General features: G+C 43.1%; 1 protein-coding gene across 2 annotated transcripts; it reads left to right on the top strand.

The window, feature by feature from the left end:
- The first annotated feature begins 8,326 nt into the window (after positions 1-8,326).
- LOC125552303 (uncharacterized) lies at positions 8,327-13,443 on the top strand. 2 transcript variants are annotated; one of them, XM_048715799.2, is made up of 6 exons: positions 8,327-8,485; positions 11,300-12,010; positions 12,142-12,210; positions 12,530-12,630; positions 12,901-12,969; positions 13,104-13,443. In XM_048715799.2, exons 2-6 carry the CDS (start codon positions 11,317-11,319, stop codon positions 13,266-13,268), a joined length of 1,098 nt encoding a protein of 365 aa, XP_048571756.2. In that variant the 5' UTR covers positions 8,327-8,485; positions 11,300-11,316; the 3' UTR covers positions 13,269-13,443. The 2 variants fall into 2 exon arrangements, with proteins under 2 accessions (XP_048571756.2, XP_048571755.2); XM_048715798.2 differs by having other exon boundaries at positions 13,076-13,443.
- Positions 13,444-16,633: the final 3,190 nt, after the last annotated feature.

The following is a 16,633-nucleotide window of genomic DNA, read 5'->3' as shown; positions in this document are numbered from 1 at the left end:
ATGATGTCTTGAAGGTAAACATGAATGATCACACAATCTTCTTCTTCAAGACATGCTTGCAATAAGCTCAACTCTCACATGACCAAGCTTTGGATAATTCCTTAATAGCACCTTGGTCAATACAAACTCTCCTTGAAACTAACACATGTACTCCAAGAAAAGCCTATGGACAAAACCTTCAAATATAACTCAAGGCAACCACTAGTCCATAGAGATTGTCATCAATTACCAAAACCAAACATGGGGGCACCGCATGTTCTTTCACCCGGCGGCGCGGAAAGCGGCGAAGCGGCGAGGTGGCGAAGCACCGAGGTTGCGAAGTGGCGAGGTTGCGAGGGGAGGGCGCGTGGCTGTGTTCTGTGCGCGTGACGAGCACGGGATTTTATAGGCGCGCGCGAAGCGGCGCGCCAAATCTACCGTGCCATGTGCCACTTTCTCCCGCGCGCGGTAAGTTCCCGCCACCGCTGGAGCTCACGGAACCAGCCGGCGCGCGCTAAAACCAAAAATACCGCGCGGGCGCGCCTTTTGCCGCGCCTGTGGGAGATGCTCTTAGACTTGATTAAATCTCAGTGGACTAAGACCTAACTGATGAAGCTATGTACCTAGGGTAGGGTCATGGATGTGTCCAAGATACCCTCCCCAAGGACATCTCTAAAAGAACCAGGAGCATTCGAAGAAAAATCATCATCCACTCGACCATGAAGCTATGTTCCATTCGGTAGTCTTGAAGACACTCGACCGTATGGACAATCACTCGACTACCAGAAGATCTAGAGCAACTCCACTCTGCAATGGTCGAGAATTAAGCCATAGCTTTAATGGTCATTATGTATCTTTATTGCAGGCGTTACCAGTAACGTCCCCATCTTTATGTACCTTAAACCCTTTGTAACTGAGGGCGGGAGGGGTCTGGCAAACTCTATATAAGCCACCCCCTCCTCAGGGACAAGGGTTCGCACCCCCTGTAACTCACACGCATATAATCCAGTCGACCGCCTCCGGGCTTCGAGACGGCTGTTACTTCCTCCGAGAAGGGACTGAACTCATAAAACTCGCGTGTACAACTCCTCCATAGCTGAGATTTTGCCTCTACATTCCTAACCCCCCCCCACCATTCTACTGCCAGACTTAGAACCACGACACTAACCACACCCTTTTCTTTAATAGTCACAGTATAATATCGTGGTTAGACTTGTAAGGATATGCACATGCTGACATCGAGCACACATTACGTACATCCACGTCCACTTTCATGTAATATCGCTAAGAGCATCTCCAGTCGTTGCGCCCCCAAGACGCGCCGAAAACCGCCGCTTGGGGGCGAGCCGACGCTATTTTAGGCTTGGGTGCTAGTGCGTTCCCAGCCACCGCCCCCCAGGTCGCCCCAGGCGCCGATATCGGACCAGTATCGGCGCTTTCAGCCCATTTTCGGCGCTGGATTGGCCCAATTTCCAGCGCAAAACGGCCCACGCTCGACGTGTTTCGGCTCTCATTCAAATAAAATCATCAATAAAATCATCACAAATAATAAAAACACTCATATTTCATTGCACGTCCAGCTAGGCGTTGCCCTTGAGCCTCCATAGGTGCTCCACTAGATCCTGCTGCAGCTGATGATGCACCTGTGGTCTCGGATCTCCTGGCGCATGTTGAGGAAGGCCGTCCATGTTGCAGGGAGCTCGTGATCCACTTGGGCAAGAGGACCCTGGTTGTAATATGGTTCAGTGTCAAACACTGGCTTTTCCTGCTCGCTCTCAATGATCATGTTGTGCAAAATGACACAACAAGTCATGATCTCCCACATTTGATCTTTCGACCAAGTCTTAGCGGGGTACCGGACAACAGCAAATCGAGATTGGCGCACGTCAAATGCTCGCTCGACATCATTCCTGCAAGCCTCCTGAACCTTCGAAAAGTGGGAGTTCTTGCCTCCTGGCACAGGGCTTGAGATAGTCTTCACAGCGAGGAATGGTGAGATAGCGGCGGCGGCGGCGGAGAGGTGGCTGGCGACGCCGGGATCGGCAAGGTGTCGGGGAAGGAGAGGGAAAACGGGGCGAATCAGTGTGACTTTTCGCATGACAGTGGGGACCCGGGCGATTTTTCCTTCCGCCGGCGCCCCCAAGCGCCCCTAGTGCGCCGGGTTCGGCCTGGGCGCGCCGGGTCAGAAAACGGGCCGATCCGGCGGATTTCGGCGTCTTGGGGGCGCGACTGGACCGTTTTTTTGACGCCGACGCTAAAAAAACCGGCCTGCGAGGGCGTCTTGGGGGCGCGGCTTGAGATGCTCTAACTGGATATGTACAAGGAGTCTCTGTAACTCTGTTGATTAGTTGCAGTCAACAGCACGCTTGAGATATCTGAACCTTAAGCCTCAAGGTAAACTAGAGGTCTACAACGGAGGTCGCCCCTTTTCCTTCGGTTGCATCGCATCACCTAACTCGCATTTGACTAATCCTGTCACAATTTCCATGTTGGCGTTTACTACTGTACTATGGATGCATCTAGATCTAGCTATCTCACGGGGGAATAGAATAGCGTGCGTAGCCCGGGGGTCGGCGTTTCGGCGTTTTCTTGAGCGCCGACCGTTGCACCACGTCCACATCCTTGGTCCAGTTGCGCTATAGCCTATGAGCAAAGCAGCCGCCAGTTCACAAGGGAAAAAGACATGGCGGTTTGGCGGGTCCTGCTCGGTTTTCCAATTTTTATGCCGCCCCAGCACGCCGCTCCGGGCTTCCGGTCCAGCGTCTGCGGGCGGCAGGCTCCGCTTCTGCCGTCCTACCTCTTGCGTGATCGCCGTAGACACATGTTTATTGTGTAGTTTTCAGGCCTTCTTTGTGGTTATCACTTGTTGGAAAATGGTGTTAATCGGACGTAGAACACTCGACTCACTATACTTTAAGGCTAACAAGAGGAGAATAGAACCACCGCTATGAGGTACTCTCTCTATCCAAAAAAGCTTGTTCCTCAAATGGATGAATCTAGCACCAAATTAGTGCTAGATACATCCATTTAAGAGATAATCTTGGGACAAGTTTTTCCGGACGGAGGGAGTATGTTCCCAAGTCCCGACCCCTTCATGACAGCGAAAAAACGTACTACTATGTACAATGGCCACGTTACTGGGTAGTGTGGCATGGACACCTTAAGAAATCTCTCAAAAAGCTTTAAGTTTCAACGATAAAACTTATAGTTTTTGCATCTAAAAATGCCAAGTTTCAACAAGTTTCAGAGATATACTTTTAAGCAATTTTTTCGTAGGTCCTAGGCAAAATGTAATTGAATTTTATCGGTAGCTCATACTAAGTTTCAACACTAGAACTTAACACATTCTTTTAAAAGTCGTCAAAATATATTCAAAATGGATCTTATTTCCAAGCGCTAGTCACGAGAAACACGAATACGAAAGCATAACTTAATTTGGTCGTTCAAAATATATAGGACTTTGAAAGTCGAAAGCCAAAATAAAAGGCTGACACGAGGGACCGAGTGCCCCCGCACTTTTGTGTCGCAAAATCCTTGTCTGTCACCTCCATTGCTGTTCTTAGTTGCGGACACCTCCATTGCCGGGGTAAGTCACACCAGTTCGTGGTCTGGGGGGAATGGGCAAGTCCGAGGGCACCAGCGAACCAAGCACACCTCAGATGTTTAGCTTCCTTGTAATGGAACCAGTCTCAAGATTTATTTCGAACTTTTCAACGATATCCGTTAAGTGGGAGGAGACTTCCCATCGATTACGAGGTGTCTATGGTTACTTCGGTAATCTCAAAATGTTGTGTCAACTCAGTTTCTCAAGAGGTGTCTGTGGTTACCTCGAACTCTCTCAAAATGTTGTGTCAGCTCAGTTTCTCAAAGGTGCTCATAGGAGTAGGTGTCTGTGTGTGTGCACTCGTAGGAGTGAATATAAGTTTTTTTTTGAGAAATAGGGGTGAATGTAAGTGCATGTATGTGAGTATGTATGATTTTACCGTGTTACAGAAGTCCCACGACACCCAAACTCTCTCACAAGCAGTGCTAGTTTTCTCTCTCCTTTTTAGAATCCTAAAATCTAAAAAGTGCATACGCACTATTTGGTTGCATTGAGCGGCCACGTCTCGCATGCATATGGTTGTTAATTTTTTGTCTTCTAGTGCATGTGGTTGTTAGTATTAAATGCGTTCACACTAATTACTCCATTCCGAACAGAACATATCCACGTATATTCATTTCAGAGTTTTAAATTTTAAAAAGTCATATCTTTCAAACCGCGTGTCGGAATTCAAATCCGTTTTCACTGCTGGAACTCTTGCGACGAGATCTTTGAAACTAGATCCCGCATGAGTATGTTTCGATGAATTTTTTTTGATGCCAACTTTGGTGCTATATGGTGCAACTTTAGTACTGTATTGTGCAACTTTTTGCAAAACCAATTTTTGGATCTGCATAATTCAACTTCCTATGAGATTGCATTCTAGCAACCATGACAACTTTGATATTTAGTTGACAGGACTATTGTCACACACATATGCTCAGTTGGCGCGATAATGTAGTCTAGTTCATACATTGATATTTAGTTGACAGGACTATTTACACACACATATGCTTAGTTGGCGCGGCAATATAGTTTAGTTGCACACATATTGATGTTTAATTGGCAGGACTATTGACACACACATATGCTCAATTGGCACGGCAATGTAGTCTAGTTGCACAGACATTGATGTTTAGTTGGCATGACTATTTGGCACACACACATATACTCAGTTGGCACGGTAATGTAGTCTAGTTGCACACACATTGATGTTTAGTTGGGAGGACTATTTTGGCACACACACATATACTCAGTTGGCGCGACAATATAGTTTAGTTGCACATACATTGATGTTTAGTTGGCAGGAAGACTAGTTCGCCGAAACATGCCTATGCAGGATCTACTTTTGAAGAGCACGTCGCGAGGGTTTCAACAGTGAAAACGGATCTAAATTTCAGCGCGCGGTTTAGAGTATATGTCTTTTATATTTTTGAAAACTAAAAATTGATGCAGAAGGGATGAACATGAGAAATTAATGCAATGGCATGCAGGCATCCATCACGTGAAAAGAGATCACACAGAATAATTAATTAACAGTGTCATTTTTAACATTTTTAGATTATACTAATTTATCTTTTTAATATGCGGTTGTCTAGTCTCTGGGACCAAGAAGACAAGCACTTACTTTATTTGGCCGGCCGGCCGCTAGCGAACGCTAGTTAGCGCCCGGCCGCCAGCTAGACCCGTCCTTTTACAATTCAGGCACGGTGCTAGACAACCCTGGCCTGCAACACAAATTTTCGGCCCAACATGTGTCCGCCATGACACACAATTAACAGGGTCAGGCAACCTTCGCCCTGCCACAGAATAAGGATTCGATCCCGGGCCGCTAGGTTACAGCGCAACACTCGCTAACCACCTGAGCCTGGTCAGTCATGTGATCATGTGCAGCTTCTTCTTTCTTGTGTTCTTTTGTTTTCCTTTTTCTTTTTTCTTCTTTCTTTTATTTATTCTTTTCCTTTTTCCGTTTTCTTTCTTCCTTTTTTTTCTAACTCGATATAAAAAGTTCACCGGATTATATGAACGTTTTTTCAAAATTGATGAACTTTTTTCAAAATTCATGATTTTTTTCAAATTCGGCGAACTTTTTTTCCAAATCCGTGAACTATTTTTTAAATTCAATGAACTTTTTTCAAATTAGATGGTCTTTTTTTTAATTCGATGAACTTTTTATCAAGTTCAATAAACTTTTTTCGAAGTTTGTGAACCTTTTTCAAAATAGATGAACTTTTTTCAAAGTCGGTTAACTTTTTTTCGAAATTCAATGAACTTATTTTTGAAAATCGATGAACTTTTTCCCAAAATCAACAAACTTTTTGAAATTTTGTGAACTTTTTCTAAAAATAAATGAACTTTTTCCTAATTCATAAATTTGTTTTGAATACATGAACTCTTTTCTAAGTCATGATTGTTTTTAATATTTTGTTCTTATTTTTTCCCAAACAAATCACGTTTTTTATTGAAATGTATGTGGAAGAAATAGTGCAGCAATATTTTAACTTTTTGTAACGAAAACATTCACAAGCTTGTAGTAGCTCTAGTGGTTACGCAACATGCGCATGACCTAAACGGTGGCAGCTCGAGTCCTCACGGGAGCAAACTGGGGTTTTTTTGTGAACAAAACCAACTCGTGTTAGCACGGCAGCGTTGATGGGCCGGCCCACCCAAGAGAGCGCGTGAGCGCCGGGTTCGTCTGGCGGCGCTAAAAGCGCCAGTTAGGAGCTCCCATAAGGCCGACCCCGAAAGCCAGGCCGGACACAACATGACCCTTTCATTGTGGGCTTAAGGCCCGACATGATACGCGCCCAAGTCACCCTTTTTATTTAAAACTGATTGGGCAAGTTGGGGCTATTTTGGCATTTTAACCTTAAATTTGAAATTTCAAGGGGTGAAATGGTGACAAAAATAGCAAAAAACAAAAGCCCAAAATGGTACAAAACCGAAAAGCAACGCGGGCCAGCATGCAGCCGGCCCATGTAGCCAGAGGGAAGGAGAGCTCACCCACAAGACACCACCATGGGCCGGGACCGCATCACGCTCGTGCACAACGACAAAGTATGTATTATAGTGGCGCGCCTATGTCTAGCTTGACATGAGATAGTAGGACGTCTTGCTTCAGCCAGACGCCCGATTGGGACGGCCCAACACGGACATGCCTTCAGCGATTTTTTTAATTCACTTTTTTTTGCGTTTCGTTTTCTTACATTTGCTTGTATTTCAAAATAGTCTGAATATATCTATATAAGTTTATATACAAAATTAGAAAAATGATTATCGCACATTAGAAAAAAATATTAAACTTGTATAAAAAATGTTCTAATGTATAACAAATTGTAGAATGTGTATGAAAAAATAGAAATCAAAATGTATATATGAAATTTTTATTTCCCACAAAAAAGATGTTTATCATGTATTTGGAAAATGTTAAACCTGTCTGTAAAAAATGTTCCTGATATATACAAAAAATGTACAATGTTTATGGGAAAAGTAGACATAAAAAATATATGTTTCAAAAATCTTAATCATGTAGTCAAAAAATATTAAAGGTGTATATAAAATATGTTCCTGATTTATACAAAAATGCACAATATGTATGCAAAAAAGTAGACATAAATATATATTTGTTCAAAAAAATTAATCATGTATTTGGAAAATGGTGCATGTGTATAAAAAAAGGTTCCTGATGTATATGAAAAAAAATATACATACAATATATATGTTTTAAAAAATGCTACAGGTGTATATGAAAAATGTACAATGCGTATGGAAAAGGTAGGTGTAAAAAACACTACTTCCGATCCAAATTAAGTGACGTGGTTTTAGTTTTCAAATTTGAACTAAAACCACAAATCCAAAAGAAGTTTCATGATTTTAGTTCAAAGTTGAACTAAGACCATGACACTTGTTTTGGATCAGAGGGAGTATATGTTTTAAAAAATATTGATCATGTATTTGGAAAATGATAAACTTGTATATAAAAAATGTTTGTGATGTATACAAAAAATGTTAGATGCATATGTAAAAGGTTGACGTCAAAGTATATATATTTTAAAAAATGTTAATCATCTATTTGGAAAATGTTAATGTGTACAGAAAAATGTTTTAAATGTATAAGAAAAATCTTTATGTAATTGGAAAAAATGTGAAACATTTATAAAAATACATTCTTGTTATATACGGAAAGAGAAAGAACAAACCAATAAAAATGGACCGAAGAAACAACAGATTAAAGAAACCAATGAAAAAGAATAGAAATAGTGAAAACCAAAAAAGAAACAATAAAAACAAAGAAAACCGATGAAAGCCAAGAAAGAAACAAAGAAAATGAAAGAAAAATACAAGAAACAGGAAACATATAAATCAATGAAAAGGATAAAAACAAAAAACCAAAAAAGAGAAAAAAAGATAAAGAGAAAACCTGTAAAACAGAGAAAAGAATCGGAATAACCCGATTGAAAAACAATGAAAAAACAGCAAACCAAAAATCTGGTGATGAAACAAAAAACCAGAAGAAAAGAAACGAAAAAACCATAGGAAGCCGAAGCGAAAGCGAGCGAGGTATATACGAGTATGGGCTGGGCCAATACTGTGGCTGTAAGGAAAACTTCAGTCGAGACTTAAACGCGAGATACAGCTCTCGAGTACTCCCTATGTTCTGTTCGGAATTAAATGAATGTATCTAAATGTATTTTAGTTGTAGATACATCTATATCCGCGACGAATAATTTTGAACGGAGGAAGTATTATAGAACGATTGGCCGTTCCAAAAAAAAGAAAAAAGGAGAGGGATCGGCCGGGATTTGGGTCTGCGTCTTGAGGCGAAGGAACCCTACCGATCGAGGCGACGGGGTGACGGCGCACGAGCGGACGGACTCGGTGCCTCCGGCGACTAGTCCGAAGACGACGAAGGACTTCCCCCAGGTAACTCACCTCCTCCTTCTCCTCCCTCTCTCCATCCAGCCCTGCCGCCCTAGCCCCGACGGCGGCGGCTCCCTCCGTCTCCCCCCTGCTCTTCTTCCGTCGCCTGCGGCGACCTGCAGCCTCCGCTCAGGCTGCTCCCTCTCTTCCCTTGCAGTCGCCCACTCAGAGCATACCTTAGACCACGGGAGCCACCCAATCCCCGTCTCATCTAATCTCTTCCCCCCTCTTTCTTTGGATAACATGAGAATAACACAGAAATCTTACGAGCAGATTGCAGCTGAACCAAATACTGTTTTTGCATTAAACAGGATTTATTTACGCAGCTTTCAGCTATACAGAGCACCCTAGCAAACAATAGAAAAAATAGCGAACTTTATTGATTACAGTACTCAATAAGAACTAGAGTACCTATTTGCAACTTTATTTAGAGTAAAAGGTAGTGTTGGAACCTATCAACAACAATGATTCAATGAGTCCAGACTATATCAAACTAACTACGTGGATGCAAGAAAATGTTGTTTAGAATAGTCAATCTCTAGTGCAGACTAAATTCGACATCTACTCAGGCAGGCATACCAGCAAACGACCCATGCTTCACAATTGTAAACATATAATGTATTAGTAGCGTATGTGCCGCAAAAGGATTTCATGGCGAACACATTATTGCCAGTCATAAAAACATCATTTAAAGATAGAGATTCTACAGTCCTCAGCTATGAGGCCACATGACTACTGATCCAATCGACAATGTTTAATTGTCCTCCCTTATGAAAGAAAAGATGATGGTGTTAACAAGAATTATACCAAGCTGATTCCACACTGGACAAAACATGACCACCATGAGATCATCTAAGTTGCAATGGATATATTATCACACAATGAACCATTTGAGTGTACTGAACGACCACAAATGAACAAAATTGACAAACAACAATATCAAGTAAGTTGTGAGTACCAGAAGAAAAAAGAGAAAATAATTTTTGATTTCGTTTTCTGTGTGTGCGCTTCTGTCAACTGAGTTTCACACTGAATTTCACCTGCTTCAGCTGAAGAGTGTCTGTGAGCACGAGGTACAGTGGCTACTACTGCCCAGGCGTTTTGTACACAAACTACACATACTTAGGAGGTCCATGGTACATTTACATTACTAAAGGGTGGTCATTTTAGTACACTACTACCACACTATCTACCATGAACAGGAGGTCCCTGATCTGATTCATATGATCTGCAAGCACAAAAAACTTAGATTCAGAACTTTGTAAGCATGCTAGTTGATTTTTAGATTGTTGCACATCTAGAAATAATGTTAGAAAGTGAGCATTCTCACCCACATTCACACATGAGATCCAAAAGTAATTTTCTATTTACATATATCATACAGAACACATGAGTTTATACAGAGAACACATGAGCTTATACATGCACACAAACTCAGATATTCGTCATCACAGAATAAGCTAAGACCAAGTGCACCACACATTGCTATCTAGTTTCTAGCAAAGCCAGTACATGAAATATTAGCTATGTACTAGTTTTTTCTTTTACTAAACGACCCAACTTTATTTTGAATAACTAAAGAGAGTACATCAAATTGAAGACATTGAAACACACACGAACTATCTTTCATGACAAATCTAATGGCATTACAATCTCTATCTATTCTGAAACACACACTAGGATAGGATTCCCATTTTTATTTATCCATATAACTATGTTGTTAGATTTGTGTGCTATGCGTAGTGTCCTTCCATCGAATCATAAAGAGGAGTCTGGGTAAGTTTAAGATAGGGACAGTTTTCTTAAGCTAAGCGCATTATAAATGGCTGCTGCTCTGCTGCTAGTATCTTGTTTGGATCAACCAATGAGTAATCAAAGCTCCCAGTAAGCGTCATGGCCTCTTCCACCTTAGAATTAGCACATGCTGGTGGTTACACTAAGGGCGAGTTCCCTATCCTTGGTCCTTGGACTCTTACCACCCAAGCACAGAACTCTTGCTTCCTTTCTTATATGATTCTCCAACTTGGATTGGTCCACTTAGTTTGAGGAAGAAGATTTGAGGGAGTACAACACCCAATCACGTTATTTTCATTCTAAGTGTAAGAAGCAGCGCCTAGTTAGTCTTTTTCAAATCCACATGATATGCATATCACTTGTTTCGCAGGCATGTGAAACCCTAGCATATCAACTGAACTCAAGTGTGATGGCCAATGGATGTAATAATTTTTTAACTTTGAGTCTTTACTAGAAGGTATCCCAGGGGCTGTATTGTATAACCAAGGCTTTAGGATGCAGTTGCCATGGTGGAAAAAATCCTGGTTAAAATCTTGATGTACTTCTGAATTTACTCCACCTAATTATCATTTCGAATTCCAATTTATTATGTGTTCAGGGTAACAAAATGAGAAAATTCTACTCCCTCCGCCCCATAATATAATAACGTTTTTGACACTACACAAGTGTCAAAAACGCTCTTATAATGTGGGACAGAGGGAGTAGCATTTGTAAGAACTCAAATTGACAGATTTTTCACCTTTTTCACTCTAAAGACAGAATCATAGAATGGATTTGAGCTTGAAATTTTATACATATGTAATTGGACCATGAAGTACATTTTGCATAAACAAAATCCATATATTTTTGTGACTTGTGTTAGTTTCAGTGACCACAATTGCACCCAAGCCCTTGGTCCATACAGTATGAACCCAGTGTCCCCTAGTGTGTATAATGATCAATGCTAAGAAAGATTTGCCCCTTAGTGTGATCTAGTAAATCTGCCTGTTATTGAACTGTTGAATTGCTGTTTAATTGATATAGATACTGCTGAGTGCAAGATGAGCAGTAACCGTGGGAGGAGCCGTAGTCCAGTTGAAGTCAAGGATGACCACTCTAAGGGGAGTGAGGGTTATGGAAGGAAAGAGTACGTGAGAGATCTACAGAATGATAGTCAAACCAGACCAGGCAGAGGTCATGAATTTGTTAGGCATTCCTACGGAGCATCACGTGAATCCAGGAGGCATGATGATTATAGGAGGTATCATGATAAACGTGCTGATGATGAAAGGAGCCGTCCTAGAACTTCTCGGCCAGATCGGGAGTCAAGGGCTGACACTTACTATGATCATTCAAAGCGTGATGGCACATCTGATAGATCACATGGTGATTGGAGAAATGCCGACAGCAGGTATGGGGATAAATCTGTTAAGCGAGAGCAGAGGAGTAAGAATCAGGAAAAACATGAGTCCCCATGTGAATACCATAGACATGATGTCGCAGAGTACGAGAAAGATGCTAATTTAAGAAAGGAAACCCACTCTTCCAGAAGGTATCCAGAAGAAAGTGAAAGTAAAAACAAGGAAAAGTTCAAGCAGGACGAGGCTGTAAAGAAGAGAAGTGGCAAGGAAATTGAGAAAAGCAGCTGCGCAGCAGAACCTGAGTTAGAAACTAGGCAGAAGAGAAGAAGCTTATTCAGTTCTGTTGGTCCAGATGTTGAAAATGAACAGCACAAGGAAATGGATACTTCAGGAGGTTGGTTGATATTTTGATTTTTTTTGTTAGTTCTGAAAATTTCTTGTACTGACACACTGATGCATTATTCTACTGAGATGTGATTATGGACTTCTTGACCTTAAACATAGTTTCTGCTAATTCTGCATCAGGAATTAAAGAGGAAACCATGAATGATCTGAATGCAGCAAAAGTTGCAGCAATGAAAGCTGCTGAATTAGGTGAGTTCCCTCAGTTTGTTATCAATATTTTTTCTTCCATTTTTGCACCATCTCAAGGATCCATGTCTTCATTAGTTTAGTTTCTTCTGTGCTATTTCTTGAATGTGATGCGTGGACCTATTAAAAATATGGTTTTGTGTGAAATAAAGTAGGTATAGTATATTTGTTGGGCTGAACATTTCTTGGTTAGCACAAGAATTTGGTTCCATGATGGTCCAGTGATATGACTATGATGTTAATCTCTTCCATGGTAGATCAGAGCTATGCAATCTTCCACTTGCATGCATGACTGACCACCTCCTTGCATGTTCTGTTGCAGTGAATAAGAACATTGTAGGATTTGGAGTCGGAACTGGGCGGCTATCCACTGACCAGAAGAAGAAGCTGCTCTGGGGTAACAAAAAGAGTAACCCTCCAGAGGTATATCTTGGATAGCATCTACTCTCTCCGTTCCTATATATTTGTCTTTCTAGAGATTTCAACAAGTGACTACATACGAAGCAAAATGAGTGAATCTACACTCTAAAGTATGTCTATATACATCTGTATGTGGTAACCATTTGATATCTCTAAAAAGACAAATATTTAGGAACGGAGGAAGTATTTATTTTCAACTTGCTTCTTTCCATTCCACTATTCCTGTATACCATACTTTTGCAACATATTTTTACCTTCGTCCTAATGCTTCAGACAAGTACTCACTGGGACTCAAATCTGTTTTCTGATCGGGAGCGCCAAGAGAAATTCAACAAACTCATGGTAATTCCTTCAAGATGTGTAATTTTGAAATATAATACTGATCTGAATTCTGCTGAGCAACAACATATATACCCCATTACTCTGCGATGCACTAACACTTTTTTAGAGTCTGAGGATGCCTTGGCCTAATGCAGGGTGTGAAGAGCAATGCCTCTGCCTCAGTTCAAGAGAGCAAGGCTGGCAACGAGGAGGGTCCGGCGGAAGTCAAGAAACAAGAGGAACTCGACACCGACCTGGAGAAACTCTATGTAGCAGGCCTGCGCCGGAGAGATGGCCGAACCGTTGGTCTCGGCCTGTAGGGAACTCTGCCTGCAAGTGTCAAGTGCCTCCGATGTACACGCTTCGTTGGCTTTGGCTGCCTGTTTTGCATCGACTGTAGAAACGTGTTATTATATTGTCATCGTGTGTCTCATAAACAGTTTATGTCTGCTTGACACTTGTATCTTCTCACCCGGGAGGACTTGTGCACTTAGATGTCTGCTTTGCTTGCCCTTTGATGTCAATATGAGTTTCCGGATTAAAAAAAATAAGCTATCGATAGAGGCTGTAATGAGAGTTACAAAGGAGCTAGGCGGATAAAAAAGCACAGAAAAAGGGGAAAAGGCTGGGCCTTCACTCATGCGGCCGATCCCAAGGGACCATGGTCACCCGTCGCAGCATCCGTGGTCGTCCCACCATCGGTTTGAAGTGTGGCTGATTGCCGTCGTCGGCTCTTCATCTGGGCTGTAGCAAGAAAAAATGCCACTCCCAACAAAATCAACCGGTTCCAACAAAACATATCTCACCGCCGTTGGGGGTGCAACAAAGCCTCCTGCAAGTCCAGCAAGATTTAGTGTCGGTTCCATCAAAACAAAATGACGGTGCCAGCAAAAACGAGTTGACGATAGTTGGTTCCAACAATTCACAGCGCGGTTGCAGCTTCTCCGACAACCGGTTCCAGCAAAAAAGAATGAAAGTGCCAGCAAAAAACAAGTCGATGGTCGTTTGCTTCCAACAATTGTCAGTGTTGTTGCAGCTTCCCGGCGACCCGTTCCAGCAAAGTGACATGCCGGTAATAGCATTAGTGCCCCATCAGCTCTTGGTCGTCGGTGGTGCATGCATCACGGGTGCGGCCGATCCCAAGGGACCATGGTCATCCGTCGCAGCATCCGTGGCCGCCCCACCATCGGTTTGAAGTGCGGCTAGTTGCCGTCGCCGGCTCTTGTAGCCTTTGTCGAGGCTGCTGAAGAAAAATGATGTCGGCCATGGATGAGAGGTCATACGGGCAGGGTGCATGCGCACCTGAAGCGCGGGTGCGGTGAGTCGAGAATAGGGGGCCAAATTTCATGTTTTGACCCTTTTGGTCAAGTTTAGCACGATCTGACCCCGGTTCATTTTTTTACATTTGACCATTTTCCTACCGCCAGGGAACCCGGCGGTAGGATTACCTAGCCTACCGCCAGCACCTTTGGTGGTAGGGTAATGGCAGCCGCCATCCCGCCAACGGTCAGATGCTGATCTGGCAGACGGCCTACCGCCAGAGGCCTCGGTGGTAGGATGTGCAACCCTACCGCCACGAGCCCCGGTGGTAGGGTGTGCAACCCTGCCGTAGAACAACTGTCACTTCTGGTCACAATGTCTAGGGCCGTGGAGTGAGGCTCCCTACTGTCGGAGGCCCTGGTGGTAGGTTGTGCAACCCTACTGCCGCGAGCCCCGGCGGTAGGGCCTGATCATAGTGCATTTTTTTCACACAATTTTGATTTTGTCTTCAATATTTTTGCCACAACAATTTCATACACTTAAAAACAATAATACCAAATAGCACACATCCACACATGTATAAACTAAGAAACATAATAGTTCACGAAGCCAACATAAAAAGTTTTACATAGCACACATCCACACATGTAGCACAAAGTTTTACATAGCAAGTTCAACAAATACCAAATAGTTTCACGAAGCCGCATAAAAAGTTTAACTAACTAGTTCAACGGACTAGTTCAACCGCAACAACTTCACTTCCTCCTTCCCCTCTTCGAGGTACAATCCTCGTTGTTCTTTGAACGGTTCTCAGCCGCCTTCTTCTTGCGCCGAGGAGGACGCGCTCTCTGAAACGGGGATGGACTTGCCCAATCCCTCTTCGGCACATGCCTCATCTCAAGCTAGGTTGTCTGAGTTGGTGGAGGTGCGCCATCGTCGTCGTACTCCTCCTCCTCATCGCTCTGTTGCTCTTCTTCCTCTTGTTCATTTTCTGCTCCCTCCTCGTCCTCTTCTTCATCTTCACCTTCTTCGTCCTCGTCCTCCTTCTCGTCCTCTTTAGCCACCCTAGACGATGAGGCGGCGTGGCTCGTTGAAGCGAGCCTATGCATCGGGGCTTTAGGAGCATAAGCATCAACGGAGAAGGTAGCGCACCCAAGCAGGCCTACCAGCTTGCGACATTTGTTGATGAACTTTTGCAATAAGAATGAAACGAGAACATAATATGGATCAAGCTTATGGTTAAAAACTAAAATGAACTTAAGAAAGAATGTAATTGTAGGAGTCTCGATGTTACCTTCATCGTTCCCCTCAACTTGTTCTCACTATCTCAAGTCCCGGGGATAGAACTTAGCGCATCCGAGGCTTCAAAAATGCTTTTGTTCAGCTTTGAAGACTACAAAACAATAAATTAATCACACTCACTAAATTAGATTTCATCCAACCGTCGGTTGAAAACAGATAAAAACAACTTACCACTTTGTTCATGAGGGGTCCATACTCCCTAAATCCGCCTTTTAGCTCTTTGATGATGTCATTGTAGGCTTCATTCTCGGAGTCGTCATCGTACAGTTCTTCGGCATCTGTTGTCGTCCACTAGGGCCTCAGGCGCAGATGATGCTTGATGCTATTGTCGTACCACATCATGTGATCCTTGTACTCACTCCAGTCCATCACTTTCCTCTCCACATCTTTGCGAGTTTTCCACTCATTCCATTCCTTCACATATCTGGCATGTTGCTCTCCCAGTCTGTGATCGACTGATTCTTCTGCCTGCTCATCCTGCAAGGCATAAGAAAGAATGTAAAACGCCATTAGAAAGAATGTAAAACATCAAAACAAAGGCTTGTATCCTGGTGGTACTCACAAGTGTAGGTCGTAGCCATCGGTATCGGTGAGACCGCCTGGTGGTGTATGTTGCGCCTTACCAAATTGCGCGGCAACGCGATGTGGCAAGTGGTACTCGATGGCGTAGACACAAATCATGGGCCGATGCACCGCCAGAGAAGCCGGTCCTGCTTGCACATCACGTTCATCTCGAACCCCCACTCTCGTTCATCATATGGCCGCCAATTAACCTAATACCAAAAATGGTAAGCTCAAGTGAAGTGAAAGTGTTGTCGAAACTATTCAAAATATAGTTCTTATACATGGAAAACCGTCAGTGTTGGGAAACATAGTAATTTCAAAAAAATTCCTACGCACACGCAAGATCATGGTGATGCATAGCAACGGGAGGGGAGAATGTTGTCTACGTACCCTCGTAGACCGAAAGCGGAAGCGTTAGCACAACGCTGTTGATGTAGTCGTACGTCTTCACGATCCGACCGATCAAGTACCGAACACACGGCACCTCTGAGTTCAGCACACGTTCAGCCCAATGACGTCCCTCGAACTCCGATCCAGCTGAGTGTTGAGGGAGAGTTTC

This window comes from Triticum urartu, chromosome 4A (assembly GCF_056163025.1).
Source record: "Triticum urartu cultivar PI428250 chromosome 4A, HENAU_Tu73, whole genome shotgun sequence".
Taxonomy (NCBI): Eukaryota; Viridiplantae; Streptophyta; class Magnoliopsida; order Poales; family Poaceae; genus Triticum; species Triticum urartu.
Note: the sequence above shows the minus strand (reverse complement) of the source record. Positions and strands in the feature narration are given on the sequence as shown.